Source organism: Acanthisitta chloris, unplaced genomic scaffold (assembly GCF_000695815.1).
Source record: "Acanthisitta chloris isolate BGI_N310 unplaced genomic scaffold, ASM69581v1 scaffold25865, whole genome shotgun sequence".
NCBI lineage: Eukaryota > Metazoa > Chordata > Aves > Passeriformes > Acanthisittidae > Acanthisitta > Acanthisitta chloris.
Genome location: NW_008675824.1, coordinates 1 through 22,854, shown reverse-complemented (window position 1 = coordinate 22,854; position 22,854 = coordinate 1). Strand labels below are relative to the sequence as shown.

General features: G+C 37.2%; 2 protein-coding genes across 5 annotated transcripts; one reads left to right on the top strand and one right to left on the bottom strand.

The window, feature by feature from the left end:
• The first annotated feature begins 1,230 nt into the window (after nucleotides 1–1,230).
• Nucleotides 1,231–7,502, top strand: GNPDA2 (glucosamine-6-phosphate deaminase 2). Of its 4 annotated transcripts, none has more exons than XM_009075912.1 (6): nucleotides 1,231–1,429; nucleotides 1,733–1,830; nucleotides 2,325–2,507; nucleotides 2,840–3,024; nucleotides 3,118–3,292; nucleotides 6,485–6,736. In XM_009075912.1, exons 1-6 carry the CDS (start codon nucleotides 1,302–1,304, stop codon nucleotides 6,541–6,543), a joined length of 828 nt encoding a protein of 275 aa, XP_009074160.1. In that variant the 5' UTR covers nucleotides 1,231–1,301; the 3' UTR covers nucleotides 6,544–6,736. The 4 variants fall into 4 exon arrangements, with proteins under 4 accessions (XP_009074160.1, XP_009074157.1, XP_009074159.1 ...); XM_009075909.1 differs by having other exon boundaries at nucleotides 1,274–1,425; nucleotides 1,729–1,830; nucleotides 6,485–7,502; XM_009075911.1 differs by having other exon boundaries at nucleotides 1,302–1,334; nucleotides 1,729–1,830; nucleotides 6,485–7,502.
• Nucleotides 7,503–8,511: 1,009 nt separating this feature from the next.
• On the bottom strand, nucleotides 8,512–22,007 carry GUF1 (GUF1 GTPase homolog (S. cerevisiae)). The gene is made up of 16 exons (XM_009075907.1): nucleotides 21,896–22,007; nucleotides 20,465–20,613; nucleotides 20,175–20,255; nucleotides 19,306–19,383; nucleotides 18,433–18,516; nucleotides 17,886–17,950; nucleotides 16,187–16,390; nucleotides 14,859–14,998; nucleotides 13,537–13,660; nucleotides 13,081–13,213; nucleotides 12,265–12,408; nucleotides 12,041–12,174; nucleotides 10,733–10,834; nucleotides 10,276–10,395; nucleotides 9,330–9,366; nucleotides 8,512–8,649 (listed from the first exon to the last, which is right to left on the bottom strand). Exons 1-16 carry the CDS (start codon nucleotides 21,993–21,995, stop codon nucleotides 8,512–8,514), a joined length of 1,833 nt encoding a protein of 610 aa, XP_009074155.1. The 5' UTR covers nucleotides 21,996–22,007.
• Nucleotides 22,008–22,854: the final 847 nt, after the last annotated feature.

Genomic DNA, 22,854 nt, shown 5'->3' with positions numbered 1-22,854 from the left:
CTTGTCCTCTGGGAATCCAACAGGCAGAGGGCTCTGTGCTGCTCCAAACCCAGTTTATATCCAGGGGGGAATGCTTGGCTTCCCCCCCATGTGGGAATCTTTGGCTCCCCCCCGGGGTGAAGCATCTCCCAGTGGGACGATGTAACTCTCTGGGTTATGCCTGGGTCCCTGACAGCCCATTAAACAGAGACAGCCCCTGAGGGAGCCAGCAGGGATGATAATGAACACTGCCCCACCCACTTTAACAGCTTGTGGAGACCACAATAGAATATATACCATTGGTTACCCCCTACATTGTAACCCAGGGCAGTGGGACACACAGATGTTAGCCTGTTCAGCAGAAATGTACTTGAAATCATGTTTGTTTTAAAGTTGGGCTCTCTAAGTCAGCTCGGAGTGGTATGTGCTGCTGGTGGTTTAGCACTTAGTTGGCCTTAGGTGTCTGACAGTGTTGTTCTCTGGGCAATGCTCAGCACACCCAGACCTGGGAAGAGCAGAGTCATACACCACAAACTGGCTAGAGAGCCTTTGTCTTCCTGGTAGTTACTTGGATCTGTTAAACAGAAACTCAGAAACATGAGTTTCACTTCAATGCAGGAGATGCTCACATACCTAGAAGAGCCAAGCCTATATTCTAGATATTCATCTTAAAAGTTGAAACAATTGCACTCAGAATAAAGCCTGTAAAGAATGACTGTCCAACTTCTGTCCAAAGTTATGTTGAAAAGAAAAAATGTGATCTCCTAGGTATTTTTTTTCTTGTGAACTGTAAGCATTTCAGATATCTCTAATGCTTTTTTTTTTTGCAGATTAATAAACTTACTGAAGCATTGTTACGGAGCTAGAGTGGGAGTGAAAGGAGTTTTAATTATTTACTTCCAGTTGGGTATTCTGAATGTGGAAACTTGGGGTTATTCTGGGTCTTGTTTTTGAAATTGTATGCATTCAGCTGGTCACAAGAAACAGGAGTTAATCGTGGTGTCTGAGCATTTCCTCAATATTGTTCTCACTTCATGTTAGCTTTTTCCTGTAAGTTACTTTAATTTAGTCTGTGAGTTTTAATAAATATTTTGACTGTAATACATAATTTGGATTCTGTAGCTCTTCTTTTTCTTGTCCAGCTTGAACTAGCCCTGCAGGACTGTGGTATGCTTATGCAAGTCATTGGTATGAAAAGTTATTTTTTTATCTCCTCTGTAATCTAAGAATTGTATAACTATTCATGTGGTGCTTATTTTTAAAACTTTGACATTTTCTCCAGGTTTAAGTTTGTTTTATCATACCAGCTCTTCACTGCCATAATGAGGCTAGTAATCCTTGAAGATTATGATCAGGCTAGTGAATGGGCAGCAAAGTACATCTGTAATCGTATTATCCAGTTCAAGCCAAGTCAAGGAAGATATTTCACTCTTGGTCTACCAACAGGCAAGTTTGACTCCAAGTCTATGTAAATAACTAAACCTGGAACATTGTTTGTACCATTGCTATCAGATACAGTGTTTAAAAGAACCTCAGCATTATTTTTGGTAATACTGCAACGTGTTTCTTTGAAAATATGGATTTGATTTGTGTGAGAAGTTGTGATAGTCTGAGAAGCTGAGAAATGCTAAATGAGAAATAAGCTTGCTTTTATGTTGAAAAGCATTGTAACCAAATGTGACTGTGAAGAGATGTAAATACTCTGAAAATGTTGTGCAGATAGAACAGCAGAAAAACTTTATTTGACAGGGAGTACACCTTTGGGATGCTACAAAAAGCTGATTGAATATCACAAAAACGGAGATCTCTCATTCAAATATGTAAAGACTTTCAACATGGATGAGTATGTAGGTAAGATGCTCTATTATTTGAGAATACAGTGTACTGTTACTTCTTGTGCCTTGTAAAAAGTATTAAATACTTTGTCAAAGAACAAGGTCAGTCTAGTATGTTTGTACTACTCTGCTAGACTTCTGTCCATGGGTTATCTTAAGCATTTTTCTCTATTCCTTTATCTACAAAAATGGGAAAATAAAAGGTGGATCCTGGGCTAAATTCAGTGCTTCACAATACTTCCATGGAAAGGACATTGCCACATAACATTGTGACTGCCTTTGTGTTGAAGACTTTACACTCTTTGTGATAAGGTGTATGTCAAGGGAATGTAAACCTGTTACCTTGTGCATGCCAACAGGAAACCTTTCTTCTCAATGGAATTTCAAACCTTGCTTTAGCTGACTCAGTTAGGTTTGTCTTGCATGTCCTACGTCGGTTACACATAGACTGGAATTAAGGCTGCTTGGTTAAATCTTGGCATTTGTTAACCTCACTCTAAATGATTTCAGGGCTTCCCAGAAATCATCCAGAGAGCTATCATTCCTATATGTGGAATAACTTCTTTAAGCACATTGACATAGATCCAAATAATGCTCATATCCTTGATGGGAATGCTCCAGACTTACAGGCGGAGTGTGATGCCTTTGAAAAGAAAATTGAAGAAGCAGGGGGCATTGATCTGTTTGTTGGAGGTAGGAGGAAATGCTCTATGGTTAGCTGCTATTCAAGCATATACACTGGTTCTTTAATCACTGTTTTCATAACTTGGCTAAGCCCATTTTTTTCAATTACAGTGTAAGAAAGTTCTGTGACTTACAAAGAATCAGTGTGAATACCAAAACAGAACAGTTGGTGTCCAAGTTTCTAATGACTGACTTAAGTGTTGAATGTTTTTTTTTTAATTGAAAATGGGGGAACCAAAAGGAAAGAACGAGTCTTAAAATTTTTTCATTCATTTATGATGTTTGAGGATATCTGTTGACTCTCAGGTCTGGAATGATTTACTGTTTTTAACTTTGAAAAGGCATTGGTCCAGATGGCCACATTGCATTCAATGAACCCGGATCGAGTTTGTCTTCAAGAACAAGATTAAAGACTTTAGCAATGGACACCATTTTGGCAAATGCTAAATACTTTGATGGAGACTTATCTAAAGTACCAACTATGGCGCTAACAGTTGGTGTGGGTACAGTGATGGATGCTAGAGAAGTAAGAACTCATTTAGTTCTAGTTGCATGTCTGTTTTCAAGACTCGTTGGTATTGATACTGGGATGGAAAGTAAAGAGACCTTTGTTTTGCAGGTGATGATTCTTATAACAGGTGCACATAAGGCTTTTGCCCTGTACAAAGCCATTGAAGAAGGAGTCAATCATATGTGGACAGTGTCTGCTTTCCAGCAACACCCTCGCACTATTTTTGTGTGTGATGAAGATGCTACTTTAGAGCTAAGAGTTAAAACTGTGAAGTACTTTAAAGGTGAGCACTGAATTGGAGGTTACATGTATTTAAAAAAACCCAAACTCATAGATTTCAAATTATGCTGATTTAAGTCTGAGCCTTCCAACACTTTACAGTAGCTGATGTATTATGTTATATATTCAAAATACTAAATGTTAACTTATTTCTTGTGTATGGAACATTGCTAGGAGGCATAACTTGTGTTACTTACATTCCTGACAAATCTACTTCGGAAAAATAGTTCCTTTACTTCCATTCTGAAGTGATAGTAATCTTCAGCTTCCAGCAGCAGCAGTCTGGTGTTGCAGAACACAGGTCTTATGTATCCTGGATAGTTTCACTTAAAGAAAACTCAGTACATTTATTAATCCTGATATATTTTCATGCTTCTTTTCTATGTGCTGTAGTGTGGTGTCTAGTAAGCTAGAAATGTGTAATACAACTTTTGAAGCCACCTGAGGACATTTTTCATACAGTGCAATTAGCATCACAATCTATACTGACTTTGAATACATTGCACTCTTTTACTGAGCTTTTCATATTCATAGCAGGGTATATTGGTGCAAACTAAAAGTAAGTCAGGATATTTGATAGTCATTGAGATTTCCTAATCTGAATTCTGTTTCACTGAGACTGTAGAAGCTGAGAAAAGTAGTTTTCTCCTGACCACATTAGCACAGCACTTGCAGTTGTGTGAACAAGTTGCCTTTCTCACTAGCATTATACCTGTAGTAGCTGAGGTATCAGAGATCAAGATTGTAACTTAGGGAATTATATTTTTAGAGCATTATATCACCAGTGCTCACGTGTGTATTAGAATGCAGTTCAAACATTACTGTGATTTTTACCCTGATATGCTTGTGGCCAGCTTGTTAATTTTGGATTTTTTTCACTATGCTGTTATCTGCTATGTATCTGAGGGAGTGGGGGCTAGTCTTTACCTGTATCACACTGGTAGATAGTACTTATTGTTGTTTTCAAAGATAAACTTCCTTAACTGCTTGGAGAAATTTTAAACTTTATCCTGTATTTCATATAAGCAGAGGCTTTGTTTGGGAAAGATAAACCTAATGTAGAATTACTAGGTATGAATGATACTGAATATTGCTTTTAAAACATCAAGGGCTACAGTCTATGAGTGTGTGCTATTGTGTCACACTGTATTTAGTTACCCTATTATACACAGCAATAGAATTCTTAAAAAGATTGTTTACTTTCAACTTGCTTAATTTTATCTACTCTCAGATCAGTGAGATTTTTCCCCTTATAGGATGGAGGAGAAATCCATTGGGTCAAATTTGGAATTAATTCTGAATCTTGATCATCAGGTTAGACTTCTTGGGGAAGCTAGGTACTTCTCAATACTGCTGAATATGGTAGTGATTTACTGGATTTTTTCACCTCTTACAAAATCTTAAGGTACTATATGAAACTGCACCTTTTTTTTTTTTTTTTTTTTTTTGATAACCAAGTACCATGCTGGTTGGTAAATAGAATAACTTACTCTATTTTTCTTTCTAACTTTCTGAAAACCTATTATAGATTAGAATTATCAAGTGTACTTAAATGTTCTTACTGTAAAAGGGAAAGTAACTTTCTTGAAGAATGAAACAGAAAATGAATTTTACATTTACTATTTGTCTGTAGATAAGTTAGATCAGGATAGTTTTTTCCATACTTGTGCATGCTCCTCTAAAAACTGTGTAGATATCTGTTTATTCCAAGCATACTTGAATCTACAGTAGGACTTTGCTTTGGAATAACTGTTTTGGCATCTATCAAGTCTGGTGCATACCTTTAAAAAAACCCTTTTGTTCCTCACTGTTTTCCTGAAACAATTTCACTAACAGGATTGAAATATCCTTCATTAAGTATGGCAGAGACAATACTTTGTAGGCATTTTTCATGTGACTAGGAAGTGGGTAATTATCTCCTTTTCACTTCCCCTTTTTAGAAGATACAAACACTGGTAGGAAATGCTTTAAAACTCAAAACATATTTCTAGTTTGAGCAGTGTGTGCAGTGTTACTCTTTCAGTACAAATGGATTTTGTATCACATGTAGACTTAATTTTTCTCACTGTTAAACTGAAAAATACAGACTTGCTCTAACATCTGCACTTTATATTAAATAATCATACAATGATTACTAATAGATGCTGCATGAAATGCTTTCTGTTGTGGTCACCTGCAGTAAGTAGTGACATTAGATTGTTTTGTTACTCAAATCTCATGTTGCTGCAGGGACATGATGGTTGCCACTAGATGCATAGTGTGGCAATTTGAATATTCTTTGCCATAATCACTAGAATATGCACTACTGCCAGATGTCTTTCATGTTTTTTAAGAAAATTACTTTCAATGTTGCATATTTTAATAGAAGTTAATCTTGAGTTTGATGCTAAAATGGACTTTTACTTTGCAGATTGTGAACACTGAGCAATTACTGTAATTAGCCCTTAAGGTGAAATGAGGTAAAAAACCTGCCAGTGACCCAATGTCATACACACCTAGATGTAGGTAACATTTTTACTAAGTTCTGACAAAGTGAAGAGAGACACCTATTTTTTGTTCATTGCTCTTCAGCATTTTCCAGAATTAAATAGCTGATTAGGGGGAAAAATAAGACCCCCCTAATCATAGCTACAGATGTATGTGACAAAAAGCCCAGCTACAACAGGAAAGAGTTGAACTACTAAAATTCTGCATCTGCTTTAACAGTCTGGATAGTTTTAGTTTGCTTTTGCCTGTCTAGATCCACAGGTACACTATTAATTACAAAACAGTAATAGGACAATGCTGGAACATTGCAATTCAGGAATTGAAGCTGTAAAAGTGTCACTATATGCACATAGGATTTTTATGACAAATAGTGGTGTGAGGGAAATGTGTTGCTGTTAAGCAGTTTTTAATACAGAAGATGTATTCAGTTCATTTGGAAGTGTCCCAGATCTGCTCTTTGGCTCTGTTACCAGGGAACTCTCTGATCCCTGCTCAGAGAGATGTGAAGATGTCATTAGTGTGCAAATGACAGAGGAATATATCTGCTATTTCTGATTTTAAACTGCTTCCAGTAGCCAGTGTTGTTCTCTTCAGTGAACTGTTTGAAATGAATACTTTGAAGCAAACTCCAAATAAAAATGTGGCTAGAGAAGGACATGTTGAGAAAGTATAACTAATGTAAAGCTGGCATTGTTGCTTTCCCCCCAAGGTTTAATGCATGTGCACAATAAGCTTGTGGACCCACTGTACAGTATGAAAGAAAACTGAAAGAAGAATTGAAGAGGAACTCCATGTGGGTCAGCAGCAACTGTTTTAGGTAGCAGATGAGTTCACTGCTATGCAATATGCTGAAAACCGTTTAAAGTGGGGAATCCTAGGTACTGTATTTTTTAAAGGTCCAATATCTGTACATCCACATTCCATCTGTTTGCTGTGTTGTGCATTTTGCTTTAACACTTGGAGCTCTGCTGTGGGCTGGGACATCACTAAGTGGAAGAGAACAAACCTGGGAGAGTCTGCATGTCATGTACAGAAGGGAGAACAGAGCACTTCCTCTAGCATCTGCCTCGTGTTGGAGAAGATACTTTACTTCCAGGACTTTGTACCTTTTGGCTTGATAAGTGTAACTGCATTTTGCATTTGTGTTTCTAGGCAGAATGGTTTTGGCCTTTGTCAATACTATGGACTTGTAATAGTTGTACAATTTCTACTATGAAATGTTCTGTTTACATATATCTAATGTACACTGAGCTTTTGCACTTGGTTGCCTTAAATTTATCTTAAACAGTTTTTGGGCATCTCAAGTCCTGCTGTATAGTTCAGGCAAATGGAAATACGAAAACAGTGCCTAAAAATGCACCAAATTCTTGAAAGTTATAACTTTCCTCCATGGATAAAAATATTAAACTTCTGCCATAGCACTTTTTCCTCTCATGTATTTCAAATTACTTTAGGATTTTTATATTTTTGGTAATCAAGCTTTATAGATAAGGAAGAATCTAAATGTTCCTTTCTGGAGGTACCTGTTCAATCATATTATTGATGTTACTATTAAGGGCCTGAAAAGAGGTTAATTTACAGGAATATAATGTCTGCAAATTTAATACATGATCATTTAAAGCCAACTGTTAATCACTTTGCAATAGTTACCTCTCATTGTATCATGATAAACATTGAGCTGTTACAAGGAATGTTATTTCCTACTTTGAATATAAGTAAAACTTAAAATATAAATCTCTAATTTCAAAATTGTTTCATTTCTAGTATAACTTGTGATCAGTAAATACTTCAGGATTTCAGGGAGAAATTAGGCACCAAAGGAGGAAAATTAAGAAGGATTTACTGATTTAGACTTTCTGTGGGGAGGAGGGAGCAGTGGGATCATGTCCTGGTGCAAAATACTGAGATAAAGTGCAACAAAGTGGAAGTTGAATAGTTTAACTTTTCACCTAGAGGACAGGGAGGTAGCCTTTATCACAAATCACATTAGCTCCCCAGGGCTGTGATAGAGTCTCATCAAGTCTAACTTTTCTCCTAAAGGGTTGGACCAGATGGGCTTTTAAGATCCCCTCAAACCTGGGCCCTTTATGATTCTGTGAAATTACAAAAGCATGGAAGAGTCTGTCTAGACAAAAACTTACAATTTCTCTGGAGATGAGCATAGCTAGATCTACTAATGGTAAACTTAAACACTTATTTTAAACAGTGTGGTGCATTAAAAAAAAATTTGTTGGTTTTTTTTTTATGTGATTTCCCAGCATCATGATGATTTCCTGACAGCAGCAACCCTTTGACAAGTAAAGCAGGAAGCAGCTTTATATTTTTGTGGAAACAGTTCAAACTTTAAAAGAAGAAAAACCAAACCAACACAGCATTGTCTATACATACCTTTCAATTTTTATAAGCTTTTTGCCATATGGCTCCTGCTCTGTCACACAAAGACTTGCAATGCAAAAATAAAATATAATCGTGTTACTTTTTAAAAGTATGAAAACAGTGAAATACAATGAAAAACAATACAATGAAAACTTTTGGATTCAGTCAAGTCAAATAACTTTAATTTCATATTAGCCTACAAGGATCTGTACACTTTAATTGTGCAGTCCTTTCAATTCATCCTCCCACATATATTTAATTTACACCATTTAAAGTCAAGTCTGTTCCCTCCACAGTGATACATCACACAGTAGCTCGTTATGCCTCTGCAGGAGGTTGAGAGAATGATCAGCTGAGTCTCTATTTGTCAGGTCCTCTCTTTAAAACACGTATAAAGGCATCTCTTGGTACATCCACATTGCCAATTTTTCTCATCAACCTCTTGCCTTCTGCCTGCCTCTTTAAAAGCTTCATTCTTCTTGTAATGTCTCCACCATACTGTGAGAAGGAAAAATATTTTAGTAACCTTAAATGCAACCACAAACACTAAACTCAGGGGCTCAAGAATAGTCAGAAAGGCTGGTTTAATATATATAAGAAGAATTCTGTGACAGCTGTAAGAAAGGGACACTTGTTTAATCTTTTCCAGCATGTTTGCCTCAGAGAGCTAAATGCAAGAGGCATCACATTTTTAAATATAGCTTCGTTGAGTCTTGGCAATACTCAGCTATTACATATTTAAGGCCTTATCACAATGTGTTACCTAAGTAAAAGTCTAACCACAATCAAGTCTCTAAATAAGCTTGTTTATACCTTCTTGAGTCACCTAAAAAACCCCAATTAATGGAACATAGGATGTGTACACACACACTCTGCATGTCTACAACTGCTAGAAGATGGTGAGGGAACAGGAGTGAACTCAGACATGCTGTTGAGTTTAAGCGTGTAACTTTGAAAAAGCCATTGCTTTTTCTGATTCACTCTTACTGCAAGCTGCAGCAGTTGAATTTTAGAGTGAAAGCTTTAAAGTATCTGTTAAAATTCCACTGACGAGCACAAGCAGAAGATGTCTTTGCTGAGTTTCTAGGAAAAGCTAGGCCTATCACCTTAGCAGGATTCTTATGTATACAAAGATCAGAAACATAAAAAAAAAAAAAGAAGAGGAAAAAAATACTTACACATTTGGCCACAACATTTTTTCTGTAAGGTTTCAGCCTGTAAAATAACATATATACTTTAAATACATTAGAACATCTATATATGTGAAGCTAAATACTGAGCTGTCAAAATGCTCATTGTTGTTTTTCTACTAGTTTTTTAAGAAGGATTGGAATCACAACATTTTCACATTTTGTATACAAAAGACAAAGTTTTTACCAGAGGATGTAATTCACAGTTCTCAATTCTAGAAATATCCCTTAGGGTGTATAATATGTACATAAAAAGTAGGATCTTGCCTTTTTATCTAGGATTTCTGCTATGATTCACAGGAAGTGGCACATCCATGTGGATATAGATGTACACACAAATTCTTACAGCACCTCTGTCTGAATTCCTACTTTTAATTATTTCACCACACTTTCAATCCTATGTAAACAGCAACAGAAAAATGGGATGAGAAACTCACATCAAGGAAATGGTTTGCTCTAAAGTTAGTGCTGCTGAAAAAAAAGTTGTGTGTTCAGCTTGACACGTATTTCCTTTGCAATAGCACACTTCAGTCCTTTTTTTGCTGACTCTCCCAGAGACTAAACGATTCCAGAACTAGCTACATTTTTTTTTCAGTAGCAAGTAACTTTTTCAAGTGCCAAAAAGGAAGTAGACACATGGGTGTTACAAGCTGTACTTTACCCAGTAAGTGCAATGCTGACCACAAGCAATTTAAAATAAAAATACAATTTCTTTCTATAAATCTAATTGAAAGTCTTTAGTCATAGTCACAGCTTAAATGTGTGTGTTTTTTGTCCTTCCCAAGATGACTGGCAGGATATAAAAGGAAAATACAATTTTACAGTAAAATTGCTTTAATGTATAATACTAGATAAGATATTAAAAGCCTGTATTTTACATAGCTTAAAATATGAAAGGGGGAAAAAAAAAAGGGAACAGAAGGGCTTAACTTACGTTTCTCTTGCAATGATTTTCTTGCCAATTGCAGCCTGGATGGCTATTTCAAACAACTGTCTGGGTATAGCCTCCTTTAAACGTTCACACAGGACTTTACCAGTAGCATATGCCTTATCACTGAAAAAGAAAGTCACCAGTGTTTTCAGAAAGAGTAATGCAACACCAAAAATACATCCACAGACCTAACGGTTTGATAAAAAGGATTTTAGTATTTTCCTCTTTTTAACCCAAAATGTAATTTTACATCTAATAAGTGGTCTCTTTATGGCACCTGTTTCATACTAACAGGTGCTAAGGTTGTATTAGCAGCAGGTCTTAAAATAGATTTAAAATATTTATAATAAACACCATAATTATCCATCACACTGAAGACATTTTGAATACTGTCACAGTTTCAAATGAAATTTGAATAGGAAGGCTTATTCCTTTGGAACAAGGAATCCAGTCAACCTACTTGTGTATGATAGTTGCCAGTTCTTCAACTGGATTTCCATTTAGAAGAATATCCATTTTGATTAGGTCTGCTGCTTGGTATCCTGCATCTTCATAATCAAAACTAGAAAAAAGTCAGTTCAAAAGTTAGGGATGATATTGTGAAAATTATATTCTGCATTCTCTGATTCATAGATTTTAAATTATGGACACATTTCTTAATTAAACACTTGAACTTTTTAATAAAATGGGAGTAAACTTTATTATATTATTTTAGTATGTCTCCCTAAGGCAAGACCAGCCTAGAAATGCACTGCATATAAACCTCCCCATGTCATCCTAACTTCTGGGATGTCTTTCCAAACTACTGAGCAAGGTAAATCAATCAGAAATCTACATGCTTAATGCAATCTCTTAAAGAGTTTATTCAAACACTTATTTTCTATCAGCTGGAGGTTCCTTCAAGCTCCAGGAAACAGAACCCTCCAACACAACTTTTGAACAGTCAATGTCCTGGATGTCACAGAAATCAAACACTAACCCTGGATTATTTTCTTTTCATCCTTATTTGACAGACTTTTTATATGACCCCTATTATCATTCTCTCTGACAACTAAGTTTCCCTCTTAATTTCCAAACCATATTTCTCCTTTGGTAGGTATGGGCCTTGCTGTCTGTGTGTCAGTTAGCAAAAATTCTTAAACTGCAAGAGATGCAGAGCTAATGTATGCAAGATATCGGGATGGATGGATGGATAGACATTAGATAGATGAGATCTTGTGTGTAAATATAAATATGGAAGATCATCAATACCATTATTTTGGTCAAATATGAAATACCAGAACAGAGGGGAAAAAATCCCTTATTTCGAAGTACTTCTATTTTAGCTGGTTTAATAAACCACAGCTGTGTGAACAGATTTATGGAACAGGAGTATGGTTACTGAGAGCATAATTCTGCTAACAAGATAGCTTTTTGATAAACAGGCTGGGTTTCTGTAGGTGGGCAGCTAGATGAAAATGCCCACTGTCACTTCAGACAAGTAAGGACCATCTGAGTCTTACTCATTATAGATGAGCCAGTACTTCTCCAGAGGGAGCACTTGAAAAACATGTCACCAAGGACTATTACTATTTGATAGTGAGGCACTTTTAATGTTTTTCAGACTTACTCCCATCCATTTTTGCAGTGAATTAATCCGTTGAGGGTGAAGAGAGACTAGGTTTGTAGCACCATCATGAACCTTACATAGCTGTTCCTCTTTTGTCACCATGCTCCATGTCAGGGTGCAGGGGTGCAATGTGAAGGGGGAACAGGGGAGGGAGTTTACCTTGCATAGCCAGAAGACAGAGACTTCAGAGCATCATAAAAATCCACCACGATTTCATTCAGTGGAAAGAGGTATTTCAGCATAACCCTGTTTTCATCAATGTACAACATATCCTTCTGGACTGCCCTACGATCCTAGACAAATCAAAATTGGTATAGTTCACTTAAAAGTCTGAGGTGAAGAGCCTAAAAATGCAAATGACAAAACTATAACTATGTACCAACCTGACACAAAGTAATTATTCTCCCAATATATTCATGAGGTGTTACAATAGTACCAAGAACAGTTGGCTCCAAATATTCTGACACTGAAAGTTTATCAGGAAACTGAGCAGGGTTGATAATAGTAATCTCTTCTTTTCCATACTCCTGGAAACAAAGGAATAAATCAGATAGCAAGTAGACTGAATAGCAAAGGAGACAAATACAGCATTGAAAAAGTGCTAAAAATTGTCTGAAAACATTTGTGCATTATGCAACCCAAGTTTAAAACAAGCAGAGTTTTAAAACATGTTTCTACATCACATACACAAGTCCCTGATCAGCATCTATGGCAGGTGGTCCTAAATCCACCTCTTACTCTCTCTCAAACACAAACACAGTAATTTTATTTGCACCCAGTTCAGTGAAGTTTGCATGTGCCTGTTTCACTGTGATAAAAAAAACCTCACTTCTTTTCACCAGCCCCTGCCACTCTACAGTGGCATAACAAGCTATTCCTAAAAGCATCATGTTTTCTGACTGATAAAGCCTGGAAGATTATTTCACCTCCTTTTAATGCATTCCAGTCAGTATGCACTTCAAAGAATACAGCAAGGTATGTGTCCTATATTCCATTCTCAAGGGCAAGTGTAAGACATAAAAGAGTGCTTGAAGTGGAAATAATACTTAACATCCTTTAAGAAAGATGTTAAATACTAGTGTTTGTAATCTTTACTATAAAATACAGTACTACCCTTCATTTAAAAAGAGACTGTACATGTTTATTATGGGAGGCTTTTAAGATGCTTTTCACATAAATTTGTAATAAATTTAACATACCTTTATTAACTTTGCTGAGGAAAGAACAGCTTTATATGGAACTGTAGGTGCAGTCAAAATAACTGACATGTTATACTCTTGCTCCAAACGCTGATTAAAAACTTCCATATGTAGAAGACCAAGGAAACCCAACCTGGAAAATAAATACTCTGCTGGTAAAAGTATTTATATATCCCCTGAAATTTCTTTTTCAGCCTCTAGCATGTTTATACTGCTAGTCTGGCAATAACAGGCAGAGCAAACAACTTCCAAAGGACCAATAATATGAGTCTTGGAGAACAAAAACTATCAAATCACAACTAATTCCACACTCTGCAAACAGAGAATGTAAGAAAATCAAATCTGATTTAAAGCTCCCAATTTTAAATTAATTTTAATTCTGCCTTCAGTTGATTTAAAACTTGCATTCTTAATTTCTGGACAGTTCCAAGAGTGAAAGCAGTACAAAAGCCTCACCTCCATCCAGCTCCTAGGGCAAGGCTACTGTCACGATGAACAGTTACACTGGAGTCATTCAGTGTCAGTCTTTCCAAAGCACTCTTGAGATTATTATATTCTGTTTGATCTATAGGATACATTCCTGTCAAAATATATCAGATACAAGTGATGTAAGGGAGAGCTCTATGTACTCTGTACAAAATATGCCTCTTACAGTGAAGGCACTAATAAAATCAGAAACAGCTCACTTTCTGTCCCAACTCCTCTTAAATGTGAAATATAAGGATTCTTTTTAGTCAAAACAGAGTTTTAGATTACCTAAGAATTAACATTTAAACCATAATGGTAAAATGACTGTACTGATCTAATCCTTCACTGTTGTGGAAGATTCACAATTGAATATAAGCATTGATCTGCAGGGCTGCAGTGTAAACACAGTTTAAGCATAAATGGGTAACAAGACAGATTTCATAGAGATGCTCTTTCAAAGGGAAGATTGAACAGAAACGAAAAAGTGTCATTTCAAAGCTGCAAATGTTTCTGCATTTTTTCTGAAATTAATAAAAACAGCTGTTAGTATAACTATTGCCCAAAATACATTCTACTTTATCACTTGCCACATCACTGTATGTTCAAAAAATGTAGATTACACCAAGAAGCAACACACAAACACAAAAACATTATTTCCTAAATTACACTTCTCAACATTCACTGACAGACTGCCTAATCTCCATGAGACAGTTCAAGTGAGTTTTTACACACTGCTTGACAACAAGTATAGAAAATGATTTACAGAACTTTTCGTTCTAAACCACCTTCTGTAGCATTTGTAGTAGTTACTGAAGCTGGTGGTAACAGCTTAACTGAACTACTCAAGCTTAAAAAGTCAAATATTTTACAGAATCATTCTGAGTATTAGCTCTGGCAGTTTACTATCTTTAGCAACAACAAAACAGCTGCTAAGTTTTAAAAGAAAAAACCCAACAATAATTATAGAAATCTGATTATCAAGGCAAATTCCAAAAAAAGTACTTTTTTTTTTTTCCCCAAAGTCTCGACCCTTCTTTTTCAGCTATTAAGAGCTTACTGACATGAGAAACAATTATCATGGCCAAAAATACATGTTGGTCTTGTATTCATATAGAACCAATCAGCAACTACCCTGTCTGTTAAGTCACAGAGAAAATTATACAAAAGCTACACAAATGACACCTCTCTGCTAAAATTCTAACCCTCACAACTCTTAATATACACACATGCATTCTTTTAGAAGCTCTAGCAACTCCCTTACTCTTGCTACTGGAAAAAGTAATTTCACTTTATATTGGTTTACTCCTCACCTGCAAAAACCATTGGCTTTGCTGACTTAAACCCAGGCAAAGGCTCCACTGGCTGTTTATACCAGAACAGTGTGTCTCCTATTTGGGCTTCTGTTACTTCTTTCATTCCAGCAATCAGGTAGCCCACCTGTCCTGCATAGCTAAATAAAATTGTTGTTATATGGACATGCTTCTTGGCATCAGAAGTATTTCCACTATTTTCCTACTTGATTTAGCCCAGCCAGAAATTGAAATAAATCATCCCCCTAAAAGCCCATATTCATTTTGGCTTCTTCAAAAAGCAGCATGCTGCTGTGTTTTGGATTTGTGACTAAACAGTGTTTTAGCTATTGCTGAATAATACTTGCACAGCACGAAGGTTCTCTCTGATTCTCACTCCACTCTTCCCCAGGCAAACAGGCTGGGGGTAGGCAAGAGACAGGGAGGTGAGACAGCCAGGACAGCAGACCCAAACTGGCCAAAAGGATATTCCATGCCATGTAATGCCACGCTTGGCAATAAAAAAAGAAGTGTAGTCTTTCCAACGTGGCTGTTACTTACAGACCAGCAGGGCACCAGTCTGCCTGGGGGAGGTGGTGAGCAATTGATTTTCTTGGCATCACTTGTATTCATTTATTTTCTTTCTCCTTCACTTACTAAACTGTCTTTATCTCAATCTATGAGTTCCTCCTCACTTTTCCTCCTCCAGTTCTCTCCCCCATCCTGCTAGAGTTGGGGGAGTGAGCAAAGGGCTGGTTGGGTGCTTAGCTGCTGGCTGGGTTCAACCCACCAGACCCAGTAATACAGTCTCAGAGAAGCCCTCAATAGTCATTAACACATGCTTGGATGCAAACTGGTAAAACTTTGTCTAAGTGCCTGATTTTCTCCCCACTGCTGCCACAAGAAGCCAGTTTCTGGAAGCTGTTGTATTCACGGATTTTAAGTTTTCCACCCTCAAAATATGCCACAGCAAGAACTAAGATGAAGCCCCATTCTCTTCCACTCTCAAGCAAGGCAGTCCCTAGAAACAAATTGGATAACTGCATAAGAATACCAAACACTAGCTTTAAAAAAATAGCTGTCCAGATGTTCCATGTACTCATGGCTTCCTCCCCCACTATTGCCCAAAAAGCAGTCCCCAAAACCTTCTGCCTCAGCACGCCCAAAATGAAAAAGATTGAGCATTAAATTACAAATAACAATTATAAAAACCCCAAAACCATCAAAGAACAAAAAACCTAGAGATCTCCCAGCTTTTATCACGCAAAAGCAAAAAACAAATTGAAATGCAGAATTTTGTAGCCTACACCAAATTAAGATTTGTTCCACTCTAAGAAATTTTTACTTACAGCTTATGTGTTGGCTGTTCATCTGGAGTCAGAATTCCAACTTCATGAACTTCGTATCTTTTCTTTGTGTGTGCAGACATGATTTTATGCCCTTTTTGAATCTCCCCACCAAAGAGGGCAACGTTGGCCACGACACCCCGGTAGTGGTCAAAGCTGGAGTCAAACACTAAGGCTTTCAAGGGATCTGCAGTATTACATTGGGGTCTGTCACAAAAAAAACCCCAAAACCAAGGAAACCAATATATTATGCATTGTGTTTTCATTCAATTCAAGCACACCCAGCCTAAGAACTTCCACAGAATCATAGTATACCATGTTGGAAGGGATCTCCAAGGATCACCTGGTCCAACCTTTCTTGGCAAAAGCACAGTCTAAACAAGATGGCCCAGCACACTGTCCAGAACAAATTCTGAGTGTCCAGTGTTGGGGAATCCAACACTTTCCTGGGGAGGTTTTGCCAGTGGCTCATTGTTCTCACTGTGAAAACTCTTCCTCTTGTGTCCAACTGGAATCACCCCAAGACTCATTTGTACCATTTATCCCTCATCTTTTCCATGTGACTACTAGTAAAAACAGAGTCTCCATCTCCTTTGTAGCCACCCTTTAAAGATAAGACCATGGTAATAAGGTCTCCACTAAGACTTCTTTTTTCAAGGCTGAACAAGCCCAGTTCTCTTAGACTTTTCTGACAGGGCAGGCTGCCCAGTCCTCTGATCATCTTTGTGGCCTCTACAGCCTGTTCAGACCTTTTTTGCATAGTGGGGACCAAAACTGAACACAATATCCAGGTGTGGCCTGACAAGCACTGAGCAGAGTGGGATAATGACCTCTTTATCTGCTGCTGATGTCCTTGACACAACCCAGCATCCTGTTGGCTTTCCCTGCTGCAGCAGCACACTCATATTGATGCTGTTATCCACAAGGACACCTGTGTCTCTTTCCACAGAGCTACTCCCCAGCCAGGCAGATCCCACCCTGTGCTGCATCCCTGAATTATGTTTTCCCAGGTGCAAGGAATCACCACCTTTCACAGAAACCTGATGCTGAATTTTCATTGTTCTTTCTTTAAACTATGATGATTAACTAATATGAAGATTACAATTAGCTAATAGTAGGAAAAAAAGAATGAAAAGCAGTATGCTGACTGAAACTGAATCGTAATTTACCCGTTTTGTCATCAGTTTTTTAGACAGAAATCCATTTTAAAGGTTGGGTTCAAGATATGAAGCTCTTAACATAGCAGATTTTAAATACCTTTATCTTCTACCTTTAACCATTGCATTGTTAAATACCTTAACAATGCAATGTTCAAAAGTAGTCACAGCACATATCTGCAAACACTGAGTTTCATGGATAAGATTTTAAAAATCATAAAAGTATCAGCTTTAGTGGCTCATCTCTCATCTTTCATTTCCGACTGTATTTCCTTTCCTACTTAATTCTTCTCCTCTGCTGATCTTCACATTCATTTTTTAAAAGACATCTCAAATCGGAAATGTCATTTTTTGCAATCTGAAATTTGAAACTGACTTTAACCAGCTCAAACACTGGATTTCTCCCACATCTCCCTATAAAGTATTTTCTTTAAATCAGATGCATATTAAGTGTAAAACTACTGACAATACCATATGAATGCAACTCATTGTTTCCTAATTAGCCTGAAAAGGTTAGTTAGATACATAAATAAATACACACTTACGGTGGGATCTTCTCAATGACCTTTTGAAGAACTTTTTCAACATTTGTTCCTTGTTTAGCAGAAATCTAAAACAAGTTCAACAGCAATTTTATAAGACAAGTCTTACACTCATTCAATATGTATTAAATAGTATCACATTTACTAAGACAGTTTTGATGGCCATAGACAATATTACCCATAAAAGCACCCAGAAAGATACTTCAGAATGCTACTGCTATGAAATGTTTCTTTGACTATAAACTATTCTCCTTTGACTATAAACTTTTTTCTCCTGTGAATGGCAATTACTGTTATGCTAGAAAGAAAACAATTTCTGGACTGACAGTGAGAAATAATTTAAAATCTCTGACGCTATTCAGCAGAATTTTTAACTATATTTTCTCCACTCTTCTTTTCCAGGAGACAAATTTTTAAGAAATTCAACTGTCTGACAAAGACAGGCAGACAAATGCCACACCCTCAATTTAATATATGCACATGTCTTTCATTAGCTACAAAGCAGATGTAGTTATACTATGAGCCATGTAATAAAACTTAGAGCTCATACCCTTAAACATTCATCTGTAGGGATATCAAACAGCTTCTCAATTTGTTTTTCAACTCTTTCTGGGTCTGCATTCTTCAGGTCAATCTGAAAAACAAACTGCTAAATATACAAGCAATCACATCTTCCACATGATCCAGCCCTGTAGTCTGCAAAAGCACAACAAGGAACCTTTATGTATTTATGAGCAAACCCTGGATGTCTTCAGGAAAAGATCAGGAATCATTTTAGAAAGTCTTTCTTGCTTGACTTGAGCAAGGATCTACTCTGTAACTAGACTATTTTTGCCTTGTTTCATTCATTAGGGAAAACACCTTTGTCCAAGAGTTGGTAAAAAACTTTATTTTACAAAGGAATTTGAAATCATTAAGTACATCCTGTATAAACAGGATCAAACATTAAGTACAATATACATCTACAAAAAGCAAGTAACAAGCTGAGCAGTAACTAACCTTGTGATTCCAACAATACAGCCCTGAAAATTGCAAAAAAAACCCATAACACTTGCATTTCCCTTAAAACTAAGACTATACTTTTTAAATATTGAGCTGCTACTCATGTAATCTCAGTATCAACAGACTTTTAACATCAGGTCCAACTGCACTGCAAGGTCCACCACTAAGCCATGTTCTTTACTGACATGTTTTTTAAATACCTGCATGTATTTTATGAAATTAAAACTTAACTTCCCAGAAGTTACTGCAAAATTTTAAACAAACAGCAAACACAGAAAATTCTTATTACATTCCAGTAATATTATATATAAAAATAATGATTTTTTTTGTATATACTTCTATTTGAAGATACATTTCTTATCAGTCTTCTACACATTTAACAACCCAACTATTTAATAGGAAACTCCAAAACCTTTATTACCTTGTTTATAACAGGAATTATTGCAAGCTGTGCTTCAAAAGCAAGGTAGAAGTTTGCTACTGTCTGAGCCTGAATACCCTAGAAAATAAGCATTATAAAAAAATTTTAACATGGAAACTTCCTGAGTTTTAGTGTGGGTTTTTTAGGCACACTATACAATTTATGATTACTCTGCTATTCTATCCACTCCTTCATTCAGAAGATGGACAATAAGTAGAAGCTGATTGATTACATACAATTGCTGAGAAAGAAAACAAAATTCCTGAATGTTAAGTAGACAAACTAATACTCCTCTGTGTGTGACCACTTTCATGGAATTATTTATAGATAACACAATACTATGCATTCCTTGTGCACCAAGTACATATTTTTGTGTATGTTATGATCTTGGCTATTCAGAAATAAGGGCACCTTAAAGAACACAATTTTTTTTGTTCTCAACAAACTATTTCCAATGGACTTTGACAAAGAAAAAGGAAAGTTTATCAGGGTGGTAAGACTGTAGTTACTCCACAGGGCAGAAACACACCTTCAACTACCAGTACAGTTGCTTTCATAAAAGAAAACAAATTATAACATTTGTACCTCACATTTCTTTCAAGAGGGTAGCAAAACAACAGTTCTGATTAAAGAAAAGAAAGACTGCCTTCCAGATCCAAGTACCAGACAAGGGAAAACAAAGAGAGAGAGAGATGCTAATGAATGAGAGCATAAAGACTAATACCACAGCTGGACCAGAGAGGGCAGAAGCAGGGATGGGGGCAAGGGAAGGGAGGAATAAGAAACTATTTGTTGTCTTTGCTTTGTTCACATTAGATCAAGTGGAAGATTACTTATATGGGGATGAAACTAAGAGTTAAGAACTCCACCTCATTTGCATCCACTACAAGTATGACACCTTGACAGGCAGAGAGTGACCGTGACACTTCATAGCTGAAATCCACATGGCCCTGTGGAAAAAACAAATGTTTACAATTTCAGGTATTTCCAGAGTCTCTTGCAAAGATTTCTGTATTGCATTGCTTTAATTTACACATGTGTTCACAACTGTTACCAAAAAAAAGAAACTGAATAAACACAAGAAGTCAGAAATCTCCTACTTTTAAATATAAAGGCATTTAGCTTTCTGTGATTTCAATACTGTTTATACTTCACTTACTGGTGTGTCAATAAGATTTAAGAGGTAGTTTATGCCTTCATGATGGTAAAAGAGAGATGCAGACTGTGCTTTAACTGTAATTCCTCTTTCACGTTCCACTTGCAGTTTATCCAGCACTTGTTTATTACGCCCAGTTTTAGAAATTGCTCCTGCAATTAAAAAAATGTGATTAAGCAAAACTTGAACTTTCATTCAGAAATAAAACTATGCTTCAAATTTTACATATAAAGTTATGCAAAATACTGTCCTAAATAAGCAAGACACAAAACATAATCAGAGATTAAGAAGCAGCAAAAATTCCATTCAGAGCTAAATCATTTTGATATTTAAACTTCATCTCCTTATCACTGGAGAATAGCTCCAGGGCCCACAGCTCCAACTAGAACCAAACTCAAGTGCAAGAAGAGCATTATCAAAGACATTGACACACCCGAACTCAAAATTCCATTCTATCACAGGCATCAGGTGAAAATGCTCATAGTGATACATGGGAGGCAATTACAGAAAAATAACTTCGATCAAAAGCTTCTCTTTCAGGTTTTGCTTTCTTTAGGCCTTAAATAAGAAAAGCAAGACTCTTTTAAAAAGCATTTCTGCAGAGTTAATTTAAGCTCTGCTCTGAAATTAATCTCCTCTTGGGAGATAGAGCAATTGCTTTATGTCCTATCCTACAGAACCTCTAAGGGTTCCAAGGAAAGGCCATTTTCAGAGTTCCTTATGATTATGAAGATTCCTTAGCACTTCTGTTCCTCACATTTCCTTAAAAAAGGGGTAAAAAAGGAAAAAGCAAGTCTATATAGCAGCTGAGAATCCCTGGAATTTACACTTAATTACTGGCAGGATTGCACACACTGAATCTAAATCAACATAAGGCTGTACATTTCTAAACCTTACAATGCAGCATCATACCAGCTGCAGTACTAGTGAGCTCCAGCACCATGAAAGGCAGTTGTGAATAGTTTGCTCAGAACAGGACATACCATTACCTTCATCTAAGTACAAGCAGCTGAAGTTCCTTGCTGTTTCAATAACATGGTTGAAAACTACTCTGTCCAGAATTCCTAGGTCATGGCAATCCCAATCTTTCTGTCCACCCCAAGCACTGGCAGTAAACATCAAAAACTTGCTATGTACTGATCTAATGAACAACTGGTCAGAATGACAGCAGTAACATCTCGACTGAGGAAGTATGCTCCTTTTCAGCCTCTTTCCAAACTATGTACTTCCTTGTGTGAAAAACAATTCCCTCCCACTATGTGCAGGCAGATCTCAATCACAAAGTCCACTGTATCTGTAACACTACACAACTGGCAGCACAAAAGCACAAGCAACCTGGCACAAGAAGAGCAAAGATATCAAAAACCTTCGTGATAATCAAAGCTACAGAAACTAACACATCAAGAAGAGGCAGTATAAAATGAGAACATTTACCTGTAATCTCCAGCAATCTGTCTGCTAGTGTGCTTTTGCCATGATCCACGTGTGCAATAATACTGAAGTTTCTGATGCTCTCAACGGGATATGTGGACATATCTATTTTTTCCTGAAAAACAGAAACTTCTTTTCGTAAAGAGTGATTGCAGTCTGTGTACAATATGACCTGACCTTTACAAAAGAACTAACTCTTTTCCCTAGAAGAAGCATGGGCTGAATAGACACAAAAACTTGTCACTATTGTTTCAAGTGGGAGCACCTCACTCTAGTCATACTGACTAAACACTGGCATTTATTTATTATTAAATAATCAGTCAGTAAGAATGAATAATCAGTAAGCATGCTGGGAAGTGTGTGGAAGGTACTATGTTCCTATGGATATATAGAGAGAGTAACAGAATCATCTGTGTTGGAAAAGACCTCCAAGATCATCGAGTCCAACCCTACACTGGTTACTAGCCCATGGCACTAAGTGCCACATCCAGTCTCAGCTTGAAAACCTCCAGGGATGGGGAATCCACCACCTCCCTGGGCAGCACATTCCAATGCCTGAGCACTCTCTCTGGAAAAAATCTCTTCCTAATCTCCAACCTAACCCTCCCCTGGCAGAGCTTGAGTCTGTGCCCTCTTGTCCTGCTGCTGTTGCCTGGGAGAAGAGACCAACCCCCACCTGACTCCAGCCTCCTGTCAGGGAGTTGCAGAGGGTGATAAGGTCTCCCCTGAGCCTCCTCTTCTCCAGGCTGAACACCCCCAGCTCCCTCAGCCTCTCCTCATGGCACTTGTGCTCAGTCCCTTCACCAGCCTTGCTGCTTTTCTCTTCACCCACTCCTTAAAACTGTCGCTTCCTAAACTCACAGGGGGAAACAGCTACCCCAGAACGACCCGGCCAGGCTGCCAGGCGGGGGAATGGCTGCAGGACAACTCGGGGCAGGCGACACGACACCTGCAGCCGCTCG